The sequence below is a fragment of the Danio aesculapii genome, chromosome 9 (assembly GCF_903798145.1).
Source record: "Danio aesculapii chromosome 9, fDanAes4.1, whole genome shotgun sequence".
Classification (NCBI taxonomy): Eukaryota; Metazoa; Chordata; class Actinopteri; order Cypriniformes; family Danionidae; genus Danio; species Danio aesculapii.
Window position 1 is genome coordinate 14160350 of NC_079443.1, and position 21274 is coordinate 14181623.

General features: G+C 35.6%; 1 protein-coding gene across 17 annotated transcripts in view; it reads right to left on the bottom strand.

The window, feature by feature from the left end:
- Positions 1–2549: 2549 nt before the first annotated feature.
- The window catches only part of mycbp2 (MYC binding protein 2), a 239118-nt gene continuing 220393 nt past the window's right edge, over positions 2550–21274 (bottom strand). For all 17 annotated transcript variants that reach the window (XM_056464968.1, XM_056464976.1, XM_056464962.1 and 14 more), the window contains 10 exons: positions 18921–19022; positions 18682–18810; positions 18291–18423; positions 15639–15742; positions 15357–15545; positions 14145–14252; positions 8542–8751; positions 8085–8192; positions 4048–4213; positions 2550–3889 (listed from right to left, as the gene is read on the bottom strand). In XM_056464968.1, coding sequence (XP_056320943.1) covers positions 3774–3889; positions 4048–4213; positions 8085–8192; positions 8542–8751; positions 14145–14252; positions 15357–15545; positions 15639–15742; positions 18291–18423; positions 18682–18810; positions 18921–19022 — 1365 coding nt within the window. In that variant the 3' untranslated portion in view covers positions 2550–3773. The remainder of the gene's footprint in view (positions 3890–4047; positions 4214–8084; positions 8193–8541; positions 8752–14144; positions 14253–15356; positions 15546–15638; positions 15743–18290; positions 18424–18681; positions 18811–18920; positions 19023–21274) is intronic.

A 21274-nucleotide genomic window follows, 5' to 3' on the forward strand; every position in this document is an offset into this window, starting at 1 on the left:
GTTGTTGTTTTCTATAACCCAACTCGTTCCTTCCTCCAGGGGGCGCAGGGTGGCTCAGAGACTTAAACCTTTTATAGATCATTACGTTTTTGCCTTCTAATCGACGTTTAAACACTATATTTAAGCTTTTACGTTTATAATTTAAGTTTCCAATTATGAGTATGCGAGTGTCATGGAAATTAGCTCCAAACAACAAACCATAAAAGTAACAAACGACTGTGATTGGTGGAGCCTAAAAAGCGCGGAGAAAGGTAACAAGTATCACTTAGTAGCACAGCCGTCTACTCGCCAAATAAACAGCTATCTGGGCAGTGCTGAATAATAAATGACAATTATCGTTATTAATGATTCCTTTTCTTACTATTCCTAATATCACTGGTACTCTTGTTATTTTTATAAACAGCTATATATTGTTTCAGTGAAGATGTGCTAGTTATTTATTTTTTTAAGCCAACATAATACTTTTTAGGCAGGAATTTCATAAAAAGCTCTTTTTCCTCACATCTGTTTGCATTTCATGCATCTGATTCATATACACGTTAAACACCAAGCAGCCACTTTACAAGTACCGGGTTAGACCAGTTTTGCCTTAATTCTTCGTGGCATAGATTCAACAAAGTACTGGAAATATCCCTTAGAGATTTTGGTCCACATTGACTTGACAGCATCATAGGCTGCACATCCATGATGCAAATCTCCTGTTCCACCACATTTGAGTACAGTGAACTCATTGTCAGTTTCAAGAAACCAGTCTTAGATGATTCGCGCTTTATGGCATGGTGCAATATCCTGCTGGAAGTAGCCATCAGAAGATGGGTACACTGTGGTCATAAAGGGATATGGACATGGTCACAACAATACTCAGGTAGGCTATGGTGTTGACACAATGTCAAATTGGTACTAATGGGCCCAAAGTGTGCCAAGAAAATATTCCCCACACCCTCACACCACCACCACCAGCCTGAACCTTTGATACAAGGCAGGATGGGTCCATGCTTTCATGTTGTTGATGCCAAATTCTGACGCTACCATTTGAATGTCGCAGCAGAAATCGAGACTCATCAGACCAGGCAATGATTTTCCAATCTTGTATTGTCCAATTTTGGTGAGCCTGTGTCAATTGTAGCCTGTTCCTGTTCTTAGCTGACAGAAGTGGCACCCGGTGTGGTCTTCTGCTGCTGTAGCCCATCTGCCTCAAGGTTCGGTATGTTGTGCGTTCAGAGATGCTCTTCTGCACACCTCGGTTGTAATGAGAGTGGTTATTTGAGCTACTGTTGCCTTTCTATCAGCTCGAACCAGTCTAGCCATCTTCCTCTGACCTCTGGCATCAACAAGGCATTTGCATTCACAGAACTCCTGCTCACTGGGTATTTTCTCTTTTTGGACCATTGCACCAACAACCATGCCGCGTTCAGTCACTAAAATCACCTTTCCTCCCCATTTTGAGGCTCAGTTTGAACTGCAGCAGGTCGTCTTGACCATGTCTACATGCCTAAATACATTGAGTTGCTGCCGTGTGATTGGCGGATTCGAAATTTGCGTTAGCGAGCAGCCAGAGAGGTGTACCTAATAAAGTGGCCAGTAAGTGTGTATGTATATATGTGTATATGTATACATGTGTATAATAATAAAAACGATATATATATATGTGTATATATATATATATATATATATATATATATATATATATATATATATATATATATATATATATATATCGTTTTTATTAACACCTGATTTATGCATTATAATGTAAAATATGTTCTATTAAATGTTCTATTCTAAATTAAAAACACATTTACTTTAGGTAATATAAGTAATTAATCAGAATACTATTTTAACAAATTTGTATTGCTTTATTATTGCTAGCTTATTTTAATGCAGTTAATCTTTTCTCTAAGTATTTACAATTGATTAATTATATTTATTTATGTTTTGAAAGCCTTAATCTACATTTATTAGCATTTATTTAGAAGACGATTTTACCCAAAATGAGAACAACAATAGAAGCAGTCTAACAAAACAAATGAACCGATTGAAAGTAATATGACAAGTTCTGATTAACACAGTAAAAGTAAAAATACAGTTCTTTAAATTGAATAAACAGAGAAATTAGCTTGTTAGATAAAGTGTTGATGTAAAAGATTAGTTTTTAGAAATGTTTTTAAAAAATGGCTCAGCACCAGCAGGGAACAGTCAGCATAAAGGTCCTTGAAACTGATTTAGTGCCTCCATCAGAATCGTACATTTGTTGCGAGCCCATTTATTATCATTCTCTCTGACACACACACACACACACGCACACACGCACGCACACAAAAAATAGATGCAACAATTTGACAATTTATGGCTAAATTTAAACCTATCCAAATAAATGTGCAAATACTGAAAGTATTACAGGAAAGAACAATCCTTATCTTAGCACAATCTTATTAAAAACAAGCCAAACCCTGCCTATATGAGGCTCATAAAATGCATTTTGTTGGGATTCAGTTTATTTTGCTTGCACGTTTCATGAATAAATAATGATAAAAGAACAAAGACACACCTTTGGTAATGTACCTTGCTGAACAGAGAACCCGATTTATTATTACCATTCAGCTCTATCCACAGATAATAATACAAAGCAGATTCACAAGTTGCAATTTTCTTTTTCTTGTTTTTTTCTACAGCAGCTGTTTATCACACCTCCAAAATATCCTCCTATATGCCTCCAAAACAACCACTAAATAGACACAATTTCTAATATATCTCTTATGTTGCCTCACGTTCCTTTGATTTGGCGTGAAGACTGGCCCCAAAGAGTCCTGTACTTACATTACAAAAGCAGAACATACTTACCTTTAGTTTTTATTTTTTTAAATGACAGGAAAAAAAAAGGGTTCATACCACATCATTGAGACAAAAAGGGCAGACACCGCAGACAATAAGCCCCTCAATAACGTTGACTACAGAAATAATATCATACTTGCCAGGGACGGGGAGGGTGAAACACGACAGCGTGTTTATCACTGTATAAAAATGTACAGTGGCTTTTATTGACATACATTCCATATGTTTACATCTGCGAGGAGGCACACCCAGTATTGCACTTCATTAAAAGATCTGGCTCAAAACATAACCCAGAATTATCAAACCAAACTGAAGTGTAGAGTAGCAACATCAGAATACACATATGAAGGGGTTACTGACATTATATACAAGATTAGATAAATCGTACACTATTTTCCTCCAGCATGACATTCTAAAGTCCTCTTATAGCATGTTTTTTTTTTTTTTTTAAATCTTTAGCCGTCAAACCATGTTGCACTCCAGAGTGAAGGAATACTGTACAGGATTACCAAAACAAATTCAGTTTACATACAACAATAGAATCTTAAATTTGTATTCGAGAAGCTGAAATCACGGCCCATCCACGGTGCTCTTGAATTCAGTTTCAAAAGTCCTCCATACATTGTTACACTTCAGTGGTCGGGAGGTGTGCAACGTTTATACAAGCCGCTAGGGTTACAACGGCTGCATGCAAACACGTCACGTTTTTTTTGTTTTTTTAAATAAATGTTTTTGTTCTTTTTTTAAATTCTTCAGCATCTAAAGAGAGAGAGGATGCACCCTGGAGCAAGGCGATTGGTCAGAGCCCCCTCAGGATGGAACATCCAGTATATCTGCTCTCAGACTGAGCTGAAGAGGGAATCGGCCGCCACAGAAGGGTGAATATATATATATTTATATATATTTAGAGAGATCAACACAGGACCTCGGTGTTGTTTTTTTTAGAAGGTATGTGCATTTCTACACACACCACATCCCAGTGCAAACTCTTCTCCAGTGGGAGGATGTACCACGTGCAGGGGACACTCGCTTCCCTCTAACTGTTTTCCTTTTGGTCCTATGAGACAAGAATGAAACAAAAAGGTCAACATTCTGTTTCGCCAATTTGTTAGTTAAAAGGAATAATTGAAAACAGAATTGAACAAAGGCATAATTCAACAGGAGAACATGAGTTTCAGACAAAACGAGACACAAATTTGTGTTAAAGCATTTTACCAGCAGGACAATGAGGCAGCTCTTCTTTTGGGACACTGGTCATCCTCTGGAAGTCATCATGACAGGCGTTGCAAAAATGCGTTGTTCCGAAGCAGAAGAACACTGCCACGGAGCAACAGTAACGGCATTTATACTCCAGGAAATCGGTCCCGTGTTTGGAGCACATCTGGAACAAAAAGAAAGATGTGTAAACACACTCGTTCCACGTGAGCACATACCTTGCAAGCATTTGCGTTCTCGGTTTCGAAGTTGACTAGTCAACACAAACAGAGTCAATCACTTTCTAAAAAACAATCAAACTGAACTATAATGGTTGTAATGCTAAACGCATGAAATGTACAATTTTGGGGTAGTAATTGTGCATAAATATCATGAAAATAATATAGAGTTCACAATCTAAGCCAAATGTCACTTTCACTGAGTTAAAAGCTGCATTTCCATGACCTATAATGAATCGCAGCTGTTCTGTCAAGAAATGCCGCTCCAGACTTTGTGATTCTGTGATTGCTAAATTTAACCAAAGACTCTAGAATACACACGATATGTCACTCATATGAAATGTGTAACGGTCATATGGCGAATGGAGCCCCGCCTTCTAGTACAGGAGCCAATCATCAATCGCTATAGACAGATGATTCTCCAGGGGAGGGGGCTTGGACCAGACGTGAGTTTCTGCAGATTTTGTGTGATTCGAACATTTAGAAATGAAACAAAAGTAGCCGTTGTTGTTTCATTTTATTGGTGATTCCTAATGTTAAATTTAATAGTAAGCTTGGCAAGCAGTTTTGGAGAATTTGATGTTTTCCCAATCAAATAGAATGCCCGAGGATACTGCCTGAAGGGCCTTTCAAGTGGCTCGTTTCCACTGACTGGTACAGTACGATACGGTACGGATCGGTACGGGTCACCTTTATCAGGCTTGCGTTTCCACTGCTAAAAGGGTACCAATGGTAGTCTTTTGGTGGGCGTGGTGTACGACAAAGTTTCAGATGACGTCATTTTCACTCGAAAAAATGTCTACAGTAAAGCTGTACGGGTCGTTCACATATCATATAAGAAGCACTTCTCACAAAACAGCTTCATACACAAATACTTCTATATAAATGTTTATTACTAGCTTTTCTATGAACACGAGTTGATTATAACTGCAGGTCAATGACAGTGCGAAATAGCCTACTGTAATGTCTGTAATTACATATAAATAAATGCAACATATTTGAACACATACAGACCCTTACAGTCTCTGATATATTACTAACAAAGCATACATTTAGTCCTTATTTAGGTTCAAAAACAACACGAAATATAGTCCACAGTCAGAGCAAACCTCTCATATGTGTCTTAACCTTCAGCAGCACATGTAACCTCTTGTTAGAGAATAATTCCATTATTCTGAGTTCATAATAGTCCAAAAGTTGATGATAACAGTTAAACATGGCAGTTTGTTCACGTTTGCTGAAAAATAAAGTGCTCCTTTTTTTCGGCTTCTCCTTTGTTTTTTCGCGTCACTCTCGCGTTTGTCAGTTTCTGACAGGTTCTGGTTTCCAAAAGCACGTTAACAATCAAGCGCACGTTATATTCATGAGCTCAAGAAGTTTGTTATGAAAAATATAGACGTGCGGCTAGCGCCAACAAGAAAGCGAAACCGCTCGCGCTTCAGAATGGCTCGTAAAAAACTACGGGGCACAGGGTAAAATCTGCTCTTCTTCTTGGCTTTGTGGCTGGTCATCAAGATGATGACAAGGTCTGTTTGAGCCCGGGTCGACCATGGCTCGTTATTATATGTATAAATAATTCCACTGTAATCTCTCGGCTGTGTATTCAAAACATGGTGGTTCCTTTGTTTTCATTCTGGCTTGTTGCATGAGCGAATTACCTATATCTGTAAACCAATAGCGTTCAGGTGCATGTCTAGCTCTGCCTTTTGGTACCCTTTCTCGTGTTTGGTACCCTTTCGAAAGGGTGCAGGAAAAGTGGTACAGTACGGTATACCTTTTGACAGTGGAAACGGCCATAAAAGTGTACCGAACAGTACCATACCACTCAGTGGAAATGGGCCTAAAGATGGCCGCCGAGTGAAATGACTTAAAGGGACTTTGATTTAAACAAAACCAAGCATATGACAGAAATTTTAAACAAGATTGCAATTTTTTCAAATTGACGCATATTAAGTAATATTACATTCATGTATAGAATAAAGTCAGACATAGCATGACGCTGAACTTATCCTTAGGTGTGTGACCTATTTTATATACATTGTGTTATTATCGTAATACATATTCAGCCAAAGTCTATTTAAACAAGCCAGCATTCATTGTATCAATAGTTAAAATTGAAACGTTTTTAAATTTTAACATGATAGCATCCCTAATGCTATTGTTGAAGAGATTTTAACAGTGCTGGATAGAAAAGCCAAGATGCCCATGAAATTGTAAAATGGGTACAAAAATTCAAATAAGAAAACTATAATAGACAATGGCATAACATTGGATTAAAAAGCTCGGGACACAAAAATGGTAGAAAATGTTTTTGATTTAAATGCTTTTACATATATTTAGAGACCACAGTGATACAAAATCCAGATAAAAAAGGCTAATTAAATAAATTAAATTATTAAAAAAAAAACTATTTGTGCTGAATTACTATTCTGTAATATCAATTGCAGGTAGACAGCAGCAAAATTAATATGTAGGCAAATTATTTGAAAAGGTTGACCATTATTTTTATATGTGGTTTCATTATAAATTCAGTTTTAAAACAAAAACACTCGATTGTAAACTCAGCCTTAAAGTGGAGTTTTTCAGTTTATGAGTACAATAACATCTGTGGTAAAAACTTGGAAAAATGTAGAAAAATTGTAAATGGTATATAAAACTAATTAGATAAAAAAATGTCTGGGTGCAAGTCCATTCAAAACGATCAAGTGTTGTCCAGTTATGTATTACATGGTAATACATAGTACTTAAGCTAATTTTAATTTTGAAGGGGAAAAATTGTTACAGTGGTTTTCCTAGTTAAATTTCCCAACATATTTTTGTTTATTATTAATACTTCATGCCATTTTTCCATATAACTGGAACCATTGCTTGATTATTTCATTTAGTTTTTAATTAATTAATTCATTTATTTATTAATTCTGTTAGCCAGTGCTAGTTTCGTTTCACTTAATTTGTTCGTTCATTCATCAATTTTGTACTCTTGAACACACTGGATGGAATCAGTCCTTGTTTCATTTAGTTTGTCTGTTCGTTCATTCATTTAATTCAATTTCGTTCAGTCATCAATTTTGTACTGTTTAACACAAGGGATGGAACCAGTACTTCTTTCATTTCACTTAATTTCATATAATTTTGTTCGTTCTTTCATCAGTTTTATACTCTTCAACAAATGGTATGGAACCACTCCTTGTTTTGTTCGTTCATTCATTTCATTCATTCATCAATTTTGTACTGTTGAACAAATAGGATGAAACCAATGCTGGTTTCGTTTCACTTCATTTAATTTCGTTCATTCATTCATCAATTTTTTACTGTTGAACACATGGGATGGAACCAGTGCTAGTTTCCTGCACTTAATTTAATTTATTTGAATTAGTTTCGTTCATTAGTGAATTTTGTACTCTTGGAACAAATGGGATGGAACCAGTCCTTGTTTCATTTTGTTTATTCATTCATTAATTTAATTTTGTTCCTTCATCACTTTTGTACTCTTGAACACAAGAGATGGAACCAGTCCTTGTTTCTTTTCATTTAGTTTGTTCGTTCATTTATCAATTTTGTACTCTTGAACACATGGGATGGAACAAGTGCTTGTTTGAGTTCGCTTCATTTAATTTAGTTCGTTCGTTCATTCATTTTGTACTCTGGAATGCATGGGTTTATTTTATTTCACAGTGCTTGTTTCGATTCTTCATCTGTTTATTTAAAAGTACTGTAGTTTCTATATTTTAGGCCCCATTTCTGCATCACATTAATATATTTAATCCAGAACCATAAACAAAATAGCAAGCAGTTTTTTTTGTCCCTAGTCCCACTGACCTGTGCTCTGGACACATCAGAGCAGGCTCCACAGATGAGTTCACGGGGATCATAATCATCGCCTTGTCCTGCCTCAGCATCACAGCGAGCTTCTCCCCCGAAATAAGCCTGGATGAGTCAGAAGTCTGTTAGCACAACAGCTGGAGAAATGGCTTCATTATGGCAATATGTCATCTAAACAGATTACTAGACACTTGTTCTTCTAAATCTCATTTCATGCCAACATGCCGAGCAAAACAGCTCTTCCTCCACAACAGAGAGCAGCGTTTAATCTCTTTTGTCACCCGTGTTTTTCCATTCTACTCATAGAAACAGAGACATCCTTACAGGGACAGCTCACTCAAACCCAATTATTTTCTTTCTGAAAGCTTCCTTCATTTCCCTTTATGTTCCACTGAAGATCTCTGAATAAGCACAACAGAACTTTAACTTTCAGAAAGTGAAATGAGGATCTAACCTTTTTGCATTTGAAGCAGACGTAGTACGCATATCTATTCATGGCAAATCCTGCAGGGTTGTTGAAGAATCGAGCTCCGGACATTGTGATGGCTTCACTCTTGTGTAGGCCTTCATACTCCAGCCTCATTAAAGCCTTTCTCCTCACATCCTCGTACAGCTCTTTGATGGGGTCCAGCAGGTCTTTTAGAACCAAATGGTTTATTTTGTTCTGGGAAGAAAACGTGTGTGTTATACATGTTAAATATCATAAACAGGTTATATTATCAAAGGATTTAAACTGGATTTGGTTTGCGCAGAACCCGTTGACACATGATTAGGGTGATTTTGATATAACAATGGAAATTTTATGTTGTTTATAAATACTAACATGTGCCAATTCTTTGAAAGGTCAATACTATGAACTATGAATACAGATTAATTTTTACTACACGCTGACTTTAAAGAAATACATAAACTAAAATAAAAAAACATATAGAATTTAGTCACTGAAACATTCTTCGAAATCAACCTTTTTATGGAAGAAAGTCAAAGTTATGGAATGACATTGTTTACTTTTTAAATTAATTACTACTACAGTATATTACTACTATAATTACTAGCCATAGCTTGCTGACCTTTCTAATCAGCTAATTCATTTGCATATATTTTATATCCTAGGGAAATGCAACATTTGAGTTTGATGCAATGCAATTTAAATTATAACAAAAACAAACAGGTGCAAAAATTTGGGCACCCCAACAGAATAATGACATCAATTCTTTGTAGAGGCACCTTTTGCTGAAATAACAGCCTGTGGACGCTTCTTAAAATAAAGGATAAGTGTCTGAATTCTTGCTGAAGGCATTTTGGGCCTTTTCCTTGCACAATTTCTCCAGTTCAGTCAGGTTTGATGGGTGCCAAGCGTGAACGGCCCTTTTAAATCAATCCATAGATTTTCAATGATGTTCAAGTCTGGTGACAGGGATGGCTGTTCTAGAATATTGTATCGTGTCTGGCCATGAGTTCCTTGGTAGATCTGGAACTGCGTTGGGTTAATGTCCTGCTGAAATATCCTACCCTTTGGCCAAACTTCAGCCTCTTGAATCTGTTTATACTGGGTTGAATCCATGCGACCTTTAACTCTGGCAAGGTTTCTAGTACCTGTACTTGCTACCCATTCCCACAGAATGATGGAGCCCCACAATATTTTACAGTAGGGAGTACTTCTAGGGATGTTCTTCTCCTAGAATGCTGTTCTTTTTCACCATGCAAAGCGTCTATGTTTGTGGCATCTGTCCACAATATATTTTTCCAAAATGATTCAGACTTGTCCAGATGAGCCTTTGCATACCTCAAACGGCTCTTCTCATTGGCAGAATGCAGAAAAGGCTTCTTCTGCATCACCTTCCATTGAGCTGTTCTTTGTGGAGAATGCACGGATGTGAAACGATGTACAATGACATTTTCAGCAGCAAGATATTCCTGGAGCTCTTTGAAGGTGGTCTGTGACCATTCTAACCATTTTTCGCCTTTGCCTTTCAGATATTTTACTTGGTCTAGCACATTTTTCTTTCATAAAAACGGTTTCTGTGGAGTTCCATTTTCTTACTATATTTCTGACTGTGTAGATAGAGACTTTAAACCTTTGTGATAGTTTTTGCATCCTTCTCCTAATTCATGTTGGTAAATTATCCTAGTTCTTAGGTCATTAGGAAATTCTTTGAGGTTCCAATGTTGCTACTTTCAGGTTCACAATAAAGAGAAGCACAACTAGCAATCAGCTATCTTAAATATCCCTTTTCATGATTGGTTGGATCTGAGTTGGGATTGTTAAGGTTCACTGAGTCACTCAAATCAATTTTGTGTTGTAATCAACCAGCATTAAGTGACTACAGGCTTTGAAATCCACAAAAAAGAGAGGGTGCCCAAACTTTTGCATAGCCTATTTTTCAGTTTCAATTTAATTTCATACATCTCAATACTGCTACACAACGTATTTCTGTCTAAAAAACATGACATTATCTAGATTCTCTAGAAACAGAATGGCATTTTACTGTGATCTTTTATAAAGAAAGAGCACATTATTATGTAGCCACAGAGGGGTGCCCAAGTTTTTGCATAAGCCTGCAAAGAATTGCTCATTGGTAAAATTAAATAAATTTTGCTAATTTAATTTTATTAATAATAAAATGCAACTTTTAAAGAGCTCCAGGTCTGTTGTGGTTTTTGGTACATTTTTATTTAAACTTAAATATATTTATTAGGTATCAAAAAGTATACAAAGCAATACAAATGTGTATAGCATTACTTAGGGTATCGCAATATATGTAAATTCTCGAAATATTGCAATTGTGCATAATAAATGAGTGATTTAATACAAAAGTTTTTCAGCATATTAAAAATATTGAGCTACATGTAGTTACATGTTAACGCTTATATCTGAAAACAAGCAAAGTGGACATGTTGGTTTTCTTGTACAAACAACTGTTTTAGCAATACGATTTTAGTATGGAGACTGAAATATTACCATTCAAGCCATGTTAAGAACCAACAGGACAGCAAAGAACTTCTGGTCTTGATGTTTTCAGGTTAATGGAACTATACCAAAGTGATATCCATTTTGTTTGTTTACATTAGGAATGGGCAATCTTGATCCTCGAGGGCTGGTGTCTCTGCAGAGTTTTGCAGGGACACTAATCAAACATACCTGAAAAACTAATCAGTGTCTTCAAGATCACTAGAAAGCTACAGGCAGGTGTTTGATTAGGGTTTATAGCAAAACTATGCAGGACACCGGCCCTACTGGATCAAGATCGTCTATGCCTGGTTTATACTAGGTGCGTCCCAAATCGCATACTTATGCACTATTCTGTGCCATTTTGTAGTATAAACAGTGCGTTCACATTGAAAACTCTAGTGCACTTTAAATACCCGGATGATGCACTTACTCAACCAGTAAAATGAAGTGTGAAATGTTGAACACTTCATGCACTCAACGGCCGCTACTTTGCTCACGTAGTGAAAGGGGTGGAGCATTCGGACACTATTTGTTTTGAATTGTGTAAGCAGTATTCTCCTACGAGAGTGATCATACCACCTCCCTATAGTGAACGTGGTTATACTCATGGAAGGAATTATATGGTAGTTTGGTCATTTATTTCACAAATCTGGCAACCGTCAAACTGCATCTGGGAAACAGTTTGAATTTCCGCTAAGTAAAAAAAAAACATTAGTGTTCCATTTGGGACGACACTACAAACATATATTATTCTGTTGAGTGTGTAAGTACATAGTAGATAAGAGCATAATGTATAGTGTGCCATTTGGGACTCAGCTACTGTTAAAATGTCTGATTTGTTTCATGCATCATTAAAACATGGCTGTTCACTTTCAGACGCTTAAGTAATGCTTTATATATCCCTGAAATAATTTGAAACTTGTTGTGTTTATCACATTATTTAGCATGCTATCGCATATAACATATTTCTTAAACATCGCACAAGCTCACTATTACTATAACATTTACTATACTGTAATCACTATGATTCTAACAGTGTCCTACCAATATGCACTATGACACACGACAAAAGCTATCTTTTCCATGTTAAAAGGAGTTTGTCCTAAGCATCTGCGACGCATGACATTTCTATTTTAGAAACAAAGTTTCAATTTCTGCAACTTCGCGACAAAACAAAAGCATAAATTACTCTGACAATGATCGCCTCAGGTACTGATTATGTGCTATATTCAGTGTTAAATGCTAGTAATGCAAGTTTGATAACCATTTTACGTGACTTTTATTGCCATACTACTAAATGCAGCATCAGCAAATGGTTTGAAAATGAAAGTCTGTGAAAAACCAACAACATCAGTAGCGTTTAACAATGTTAAAGAGGTTTAATATGTAATAATAGGATTAAAACCATACCATTTGGTTGGGAGTGCAGTGGCTGATATTTAAATAAACGTTTGCTGTGGACAGACAAAAAGAATCTTGTTGCATCATGTGTAATTAGGATACTGTGTAAAGGTTGGGAACCACATGAGTCATTTAATTTTCCTTTTTGGGTGAACTATTCCTTTAAAATTTTATAATTTGATAACACCAGTCAGTTTATAAATGACTAATGTATAAATTCTTTTATATATAATTATATATATTTTTCCTGAAATAATTTGAAACGTGTTGTTTATCGCATTATTTAGCATGCTTTCGCATTTTTCTTAAACATCACACAAGCTCACAATTACTATAACATTTACTATCCTGTAATCACTATGATTCTAACAGTGTCCCAAGACTATGCACTACGACACTCTTTTCCATGTTAAAAGGAGTTTTTGTCCTATTAAATGCAATGGCGATGCATGACATTTCTGTTTTAGCAACAAAACTACAGCATAAATTACACTGACAATGATCGCCTCAGGTACTGATTATGTGCTATATTCAGTGTTAAATGCTAGCAATGTGTGTTTTACTACCATTTTATGTGACGTATCACTGAAAGCAGCAGCAAGTTTATATAAGGTCTTGATAATAAAATAACTAGCAAACCGTTTTAAAATGAAATCTTACACTAATACGTTTTTAGTGCTGAAAAAGGAGCTTTTTGAAAACACAGAAGAGACCATTTTAAAAACCCATTTTAAAAAACTGCAGCTCCGTGTTAGTGAGGATGGGGGAAAACGGAGACATCTGAAAATGGTTAAACTCCCGAGGACTTGCCGGGTAAATCTTCAAAGGGAGAAGTATACTTTATAACTTCATTCACCTTACCCTGGCTACGTAGTTTCACTTTCTTAACAAAATATTGAAAACATGATATAAGGAACTGCCTATTTTCATTTTGGAGCCTATATCATAACTGCCTCTTTTCATTTTCATTGAAAATACGAAACATACCCTCTCTTTTGCTGAATATCAGTTTTAATAATCAACAATGGCCATTATAAAAGTATAATAAGTTTATATATTATAGGAAATAAAAGCAAGCAATCAGTCACATGTGCAAAATCAGTGTTCGCGGTTACATTATTAATATATTAACTTATCTTTGTGCTCAGCCAAAACATGTTACCCGAGAACAAGTAAGATTCAAAAGACCAGAGTAGGGGAAGATGTCGTTATATATAGACAAGATGAATTAAATATTACGTTTAACAAATATAGTGAGATTAGATGCAGCGATAGATCCTTAATGAACTGTCCAACGTGCACAGCTCTCATCGCTGTGAGTAAATAATCATTTAATTTTCCTTTTTGTGTGAACTATCCCTTGAATCTTTGATAATCTGAAAAAACCAGTCAGTTTATAAATGACTAATGTATAATTTTTTTAGGTGGCATCTTTTATTTCTATTGTTTAATTGTATTTACAAGCTAACCGAAACTCAAAGCAGATGTGAATATAGATAAGAATTTCTGAGCAGCAGCAATTACTTGGAACCCGAAGCACTTTAGACACTGAAAACAAAATCATGGGCTGCACAGAAACCACAATTCTTTTTGAAACATGCAGTGAATATATTTGATTAAACCACAAAAAAGTAATTCTCACTAAGCCATATTGCAATTTTGCTTTTATTAAAATGCCCTCAATGCAAGTTCAGCTTACTTACCTTACAAATAGGGCAAGACATAAACCCGAAGGTTATCCTGGGCCCAAGCCAGCGGTTCTCCAGAACTCTTCTTGTGCACTGAAGATGAAAAACGTGACTGCAGTCCAGCTGCAAATAAGCCAAGACAGAAAATTACACATCAATGTCTATTATACTTGCATTTCTATTTCAAGGTTATTATAGTTTTGCATTTTTAAATTAGTTTTTGTTTTGATACTACTTTTAAATTGGCTGTACATATCAGTTTAGATTTAGTTGGTTTCATTAATAATTTAGCAAGTTTAAGTTGTAGGTTTTTATTATAAACACATTTATATTTAGTATTTTTATATATTTACTTAAAGCAGGGGTGTCCAAACTCGGCTCTGGAGGGCCTGTGTCCTGGAGAGTTTAGTTCCAACCCTAATCAAACACACCTGAACCAGCTAATCAAGCTCTTTCTAGATATACTAGAAACTTCCTAGCAGGCAAGTTGGAGCTAAACTCTGCAGTACACCAGCCCACCAGGACCGAGTCTGGACACGCCTGACTTAAAATTTTAGTGATTCTAGTATAAACATTTAGTGTTGACCAAAGTAAAGTTTAATGTCACCTCTTCTGGAAACTTCTTAGTAATAAAAATGTAATTGTGTATATATAATGCATAACTGTATACATAAAATAAATAATGTAAATATATATACAAACATTGGACCCAAAGTAATACAAATGTTGCAATGAATAAACGTACAAATCATGAAAAAATTTTAATATTTAAGAGCATCATTTATAGTTAAACATACCTTGTTTACATTATTTGGCAGATGAAGAAATAATAGAGCACGTTTTATGTTTTTTTTTTTTTTTTTTTAGAAAATACAGTATGTGCCATTTACTTCTCTAAAAAGCAGCTGGTCAGATTTTCCACCATGAATTCTGCAAATGAATTATTTTTGCTATCATTTTATTTCAGTTAGTTTTTCAGTGACTAGTATTGGTTTTATTTAGTTTTAGATTTTCATTTATTGTAAATTCATTTAATTTTATTTTAGTTCACGTTTTCGTTGAATAAGGGTTTAGATTTCTAATTTATTATTATTATTATACTTTTTAATTTTACTAATAAAAGTTTAGTTGTCATTTACTAAAATAAATGATATTTGATGTTAATATTTGATGATATTAAAAATAATTTTTATTTGCTCTATATGCTATCACATTAATCATTTGTACCTGGATCGCTGGGGCAGCAGACAGAGCCTCAGTGAAGCAAATCATGCACATATCATCAGCGTCCTGTTTCAAACAGGCTGCGGTTTTGTCACAACCATGCAAACAGGGAAGACACAGATCTTCATTTTTGACCCCTCCGCATGGGTGACCACATGGATGAGTCTTACTGCAGGCCAGTTTTGCGTACTCCTGCAAACAAGACAAAAAGTACACCATTGTGTCTATGATATCACTAATTTCCAGTTCAAAGCAAAACAAAAAGAATCCATCTTGAGTGCATACCTGACAGTCTTGGTCTGAACATACGCTTCCTACTGCAGAAAGTTCTGTGCCGTGCCTAGTGCCACAGAAGCGGCAGGCGTCTGAACTACTGGAGGCTGGTTTACCTGAAGGACAGTACAATAGTGCCCAAATAGTTAGAACTATCAGTACAATATATAGCCTCTTATAACAAAAAAGAATTCTGTAAATAAGATGCATCATATATGTGACCTAGCGGTTTGCAGTCAGAAGCACAAATTATGCAAGACTCAGGACAAAAATACCCAAGAAATTGTTTATATTGTGAGAACAAAGGGCCTCTGTTGTGAATTGCTCTATTTTTATGTTATTAAACATTTAAAAAACATTTCGCAACTTCGTCTTCTAAGCTTATTTAGTGACAAATTTAGTGCCTGTCTAGACACTGCAGTGACCTGTAGTTGCCAAATTCCTCAATGGTAAATGTAGTTGACACTTTATTTTACTAGTGTTACCATAGCAGTACAATATCGCTACTACAAGAAGTAGGGCTGGGTATTGTTTGTGGTTATTTCAATACCAGTGCTAAATCGATACTTTTAAAAAAGGTACCGGTGACAAACTGAGCCTTAACTGACACTTTTGACTTTAGAAAAACTTTTTATTTGTCAAGAAAAAAAAAAAATGTATATATATATATATATATATATATATATATATATATATATATATATATATATATATATATATATATATATATATATATATATATATATATATATATATATATATATATATATATAAATTTATTATCATTTTAATTGAACAATATAATTAAAGTTTGAAGTATACATTAATTCAGATTTTACATATTTGAGTTGCATTAATATATTACTTTTGACTATTTGTTTGTTAGCATGAATGCAAGATTTGCATTATGCAATTAACATTACATTAGTTTACTACTAACCTGTGGAAAGGTTGTCATCAAATTCAGGGAACACTTTTTTCTTGGGTTGGGGATTGTGAATATGTTTACATGGACAGTAATCTAATGATTTGCCTTAATCTGAATAAGTTAATCAATAATATGATTAAGGTGATTACATGAGTTGCTTTTTAAATGTTCTTCTCATGATCCCATTTATATGTTAAAGTACATAGATCCATTAAAGTCATTGCATCACCATGCTATCCATGTAATTTGGGGTGTTTAATTTTAAATTTTTCGACTTTAACTGCAGTTCGACACTTTCACTTTCATTCAGGAACATTTCATTCATGTCCCTGTGACAAACTGAGGTATTTGATGCAAGTATTAAGAAAGGGCTGCGGGAAGAGCGTTGTTTTATCGGAATTTGATACCACACGCTGAATGAAAAGAAAAAACCTCCGCATTTTGTGATGTGTGTGGTCCTTTAAGGTAATCAAAAGTCGCTGTTTACATGGTAGACACTTAATCAGATTATTGTCTTAATCATATAAAAAAAAAAGTATTGGTGTCCATGTAAACGTACTCAGTGAAAATGCCAGAAGAGGTCGCAACCTGTCAAAGACAGTGCATTCCTCTGCCTTTAAGACAATTCCATGCGCCCTGAAATGTTTCATTAATTTTGACGTGTTTCCCCCTTAAACGCAACTTTTGTAAAGTATCTGCTTCACGTTGGTGTGTCAGAATCCTTGCTTGTAAATTATGGCCGTACTTTAGAATACTTAGTTGATGAATGCGATCATGCGTGAACGGAGTCACTCACCAGATGCGCTGCCTTCTATACATCGCTAAGAACAAACGCCTAACATCGCCGAAGGTGTCCATATCTCCCCAAGTTGTTTAGAATTAAATGTTTAAAGATGGTGTGACACAACATGCACGTATTTGTGCCTTTGATGTACCCCTTGATGCTACTTACATTCTTGTCGCAGCACCAGTGTCACCAAAATTCTTATGCTGACTCGGTACCTCGGTTACACTTGGTCTGTATCCAATACTAGCAAGAAGTGGGAACCACTATTGACCTTATTCTGTAAGCTATTTTCTGCGATTGTTTTAGAACTTCTGATTTATTTGCCTTATTTGGGGATATGACTAGTAATAATAAATGGTAATAAATAAGTTAATCGCTTTATAAACAATTGTGTTTATGACAATAAATAAAAACAATATATATATATATATATATATATATATATATATATATATATATATATATATATATATATATATATATATAAATATATATAAATACAAGTTTGCAACAACAAGCAGCATAACAATTTTTTTCTCAGTTAAAAAAAAAAATAAATAAATAAAAATCAATGAAAGTGAATAAGACCAGAAGTCTAGAGTCACTAAGGTTCCAATTGTTATGTCAATACTACATTTACATTTTCTGTCAGTGCAGTATATGAATAGACTTTGCTTTTTGGTGAGCATGAAGCACAATACGGAGCTATTTTGAACTTTGGACGCAACACAAGCGCCATTTAGTCAACAGTGAGCTCTACTGCTATTCTTCCATCGCTGAAACTCGCTGAGCAGTACACCTTTTTCCAGCTCATATTTTCAGCTGTTTTTCCCTTTTGGCTGATCTTATTTTTGGCCGATAATTTTCAGAGGATGACAATAATATTGAAGTGTTTTTTACAGGCAAACTTTGATTTTATTGTAACATTATTAGCAGGAGAGAAATTCACCTGTGTGTTCACGGAATTCCACCATGGCCTTCATGGTCTTGGAATCTGCCAATGCCATGAGCCAAAAGAGTTTAGTTCTACCGCAGCCTTCATGTAGGTCCACTTTAATGGCCTCCTCTTCCTCTTTAAAAACCTGCACATAAGCCATAACAAGACATTTCATGATCCCATTTCAGATCCCACAATAACTAAATCAACAGTTTTATCTTGAAATAATTTTTTAATACGCAATAAATAGATATTTGCATATTTTTTCGCATCATGTATTTAAAACATCAGTAATGTGCATTATTACCAACAAAATGTCATAATTCTCAATTTCAAACCTTAAATATGAACAATAATAGACACATATGACACAGTTTAGATGGGTTTGAGCAGTCAGGTTCACCTGTCTCTGATGGGTACGTGTGCGTCGGTGGAGATGGAGGAAACGGTCACAGTCAGTGCACAGATTTCCACATGCATTACACAGAATGATGGCTGCCGTCTCGCCGTCGTCATGGTTATCACACATAGGCTGGAAATAAAAGTCAGGGTAAAGAGGTAAAGTACCCATTACAGTAAGAAGAACTGTAATGTGCTATTACACTGACTGTGCCCCAAGCTCTATTAGAATCAATGCCATACCATCTGCTTCTGCTGCCCGTCTTTGCCCATCCAGCGACCTGAAGACAGTCGGTCCACGTGGTCTTGATCCAGAACACACAGAGAGGCCAATGCAAGCCACAGCTGAAGAGAGGTAGAACATTCAGAACATTATTAGAAGGACCTCCACACAAAGTTTCTACACATTTTGTGAATTTCATTTTTAATATTTGCATGTCCTGAAGCAGGGATCACCAAACTTGTTCCTGGAGGTCCGGTGTCCTGCAGATTTTAGCTCAAACCCTAACACACCTGAACAAGCTAATCAAGGTCTTACTAGGTATACATGAACTACCCAGGCAGGTGTGTTGAGGCAAGTTGGAGCTAAACCCTGCAGGGCACCGGACCTCCAGGAACGAGATTGGTGACCCCTGTCCTAAAGCATAATACATTTAAATGAGTATTCTGAAGTATTACTATTTAAGTACTTTTATTTGAGGTATAATTTGAAAATGCAAATTTGATTACAACTACAAATATAGGCAAAACCTACATAAAAAGTATCAACTACACTAAAAACTAGGGGTGGGCGGTACACTGGTGTCATAGTCATCACCGATGTGACATTGCGCCACGACATGGATTTTCTAATACCGTCAATACCTTAATAAATCAATTATGTGCCTTGAACAGCTGCATTTACATCAATAATAGCTAATTCTAAATAATAAGGCATTAAATTTTCTTCAAACGTTCAGTTGTGGTCTGAATACCTGTCCTTATACTACAGGGCTTGCTGAATCGCTCTACGCTGCCGCTGTATTGGTTCATAATAGCTGTCAATCACTCAACGCTTCCCGCCGTCAGATGACAGGGAGCTTTTTTTACCGCAGGAAATGCAAACGGCTGAAGAATGAAAAGTACACAGGTTTGCAAACCTCAATTAAAGTTATAATAATAATAATGGCGCAGATGACAGCAATCATGACATGAGGTAAATGTTGATCCACCAGCTGAGATCAATCGAGGGTTTTCGGAGAAGGTGCCCGAATCTTGTTGCGTTGCTTTCACTGCATGTTCAGCGCAAATGTCCGCTAAATGTAAAATCTAATACTGTACACATCATCGCCAAAGAAACTCGTCTTTACTAAGTTTACACTGAAACTACGGCTCATAACAAAAAGCAGTATTGCGCCGGTGGTCATCGCGAGAATCCTGCTCTGTCTGCTCATAAATTGGTGCCGCTTTATTTCACAAACAGAGAAAAATGAAGATCAGCTCATAACGGGACTGAGCATTTAAAATGACACAAACAGAAACCAAAACTTAAAAGAGTGATAGAAGTGAGACTTTTTTTTGTCCGTTCCTCCTTGAAATGTATATTATTTTGCTATTTAAAGTAATACCATGATATTATACCGTCACCGTTCAAAAGATGAAAAATATCGTGATATTAATTTTAGGTCATATCGCCCACCCCTACTAAAAACTACACTAATGTGTTAAAAAACTACAAATATGATGAATGTTTGAGACCAATGGTTAAGTGGAGAGATAAAAGTACTTCAATCATTAATAATTAATAAAGAACCTGATGAAAAATATGTCATGCATTAGATTTCATCTGCAACAGCATTGTGAAGTTTATAAAGATCCTTTTGGTCATTGCACAATTATGCAAACACGAGGCGTTTTCTCTGATTGAAAAAGCAGTGAATGGCATTTAGCTACAAATGTCGAGGATGCAAGAGTGGATGTTCACATATCACGTCATTTGTGTGCTCAGGTTTGTTATTTCAAATGGAGTCGCACACAAATAGAAAGTGACACACATGCGCTCGCTTTTTCCAGGTGCATCTACACTGTAGTGTAGTGACATGTCATGTGCACCACTTGTCATGTGATAAGAACCAGCCAGCTAACTTAACTCTTCGAATATATTTCAGTAATAACAGTAGACTAATTAAATTAGAAACTTGTATCAGAGCTACAGCAAGCATTTTCCATAGAGTTTTAAACATGATATGTGAATGGCCTTTAAAGCTGTCAGGACACACAGATAAGCAACAGAACAGTCTGTTAAATGAAGTAGTTTGTCCCAAAAACTTTTCTGCTGCAAAACTAAAAGTATGTTTTTCTTCTTTACTTCTTTGGAAAGTTATATTAGGGCACAGTACAAGTAGGCAAACTGAAATACAGCTAATGATTTTTTTTGGTTGTTTTAAAAGGTAATACAGTGGGTCCCTTGTTAACCGCAGGAGTTACGTTCTAAAAATAGCCCGCAATAGGTGAAATCAGCAATTTAGTCAGCTTTATTTAATACAATTATTATACTGTAGATGTTTTAAGACTGTAAAACCGCTCACTACACCATTTTCTAAGATGGACATGAAAAT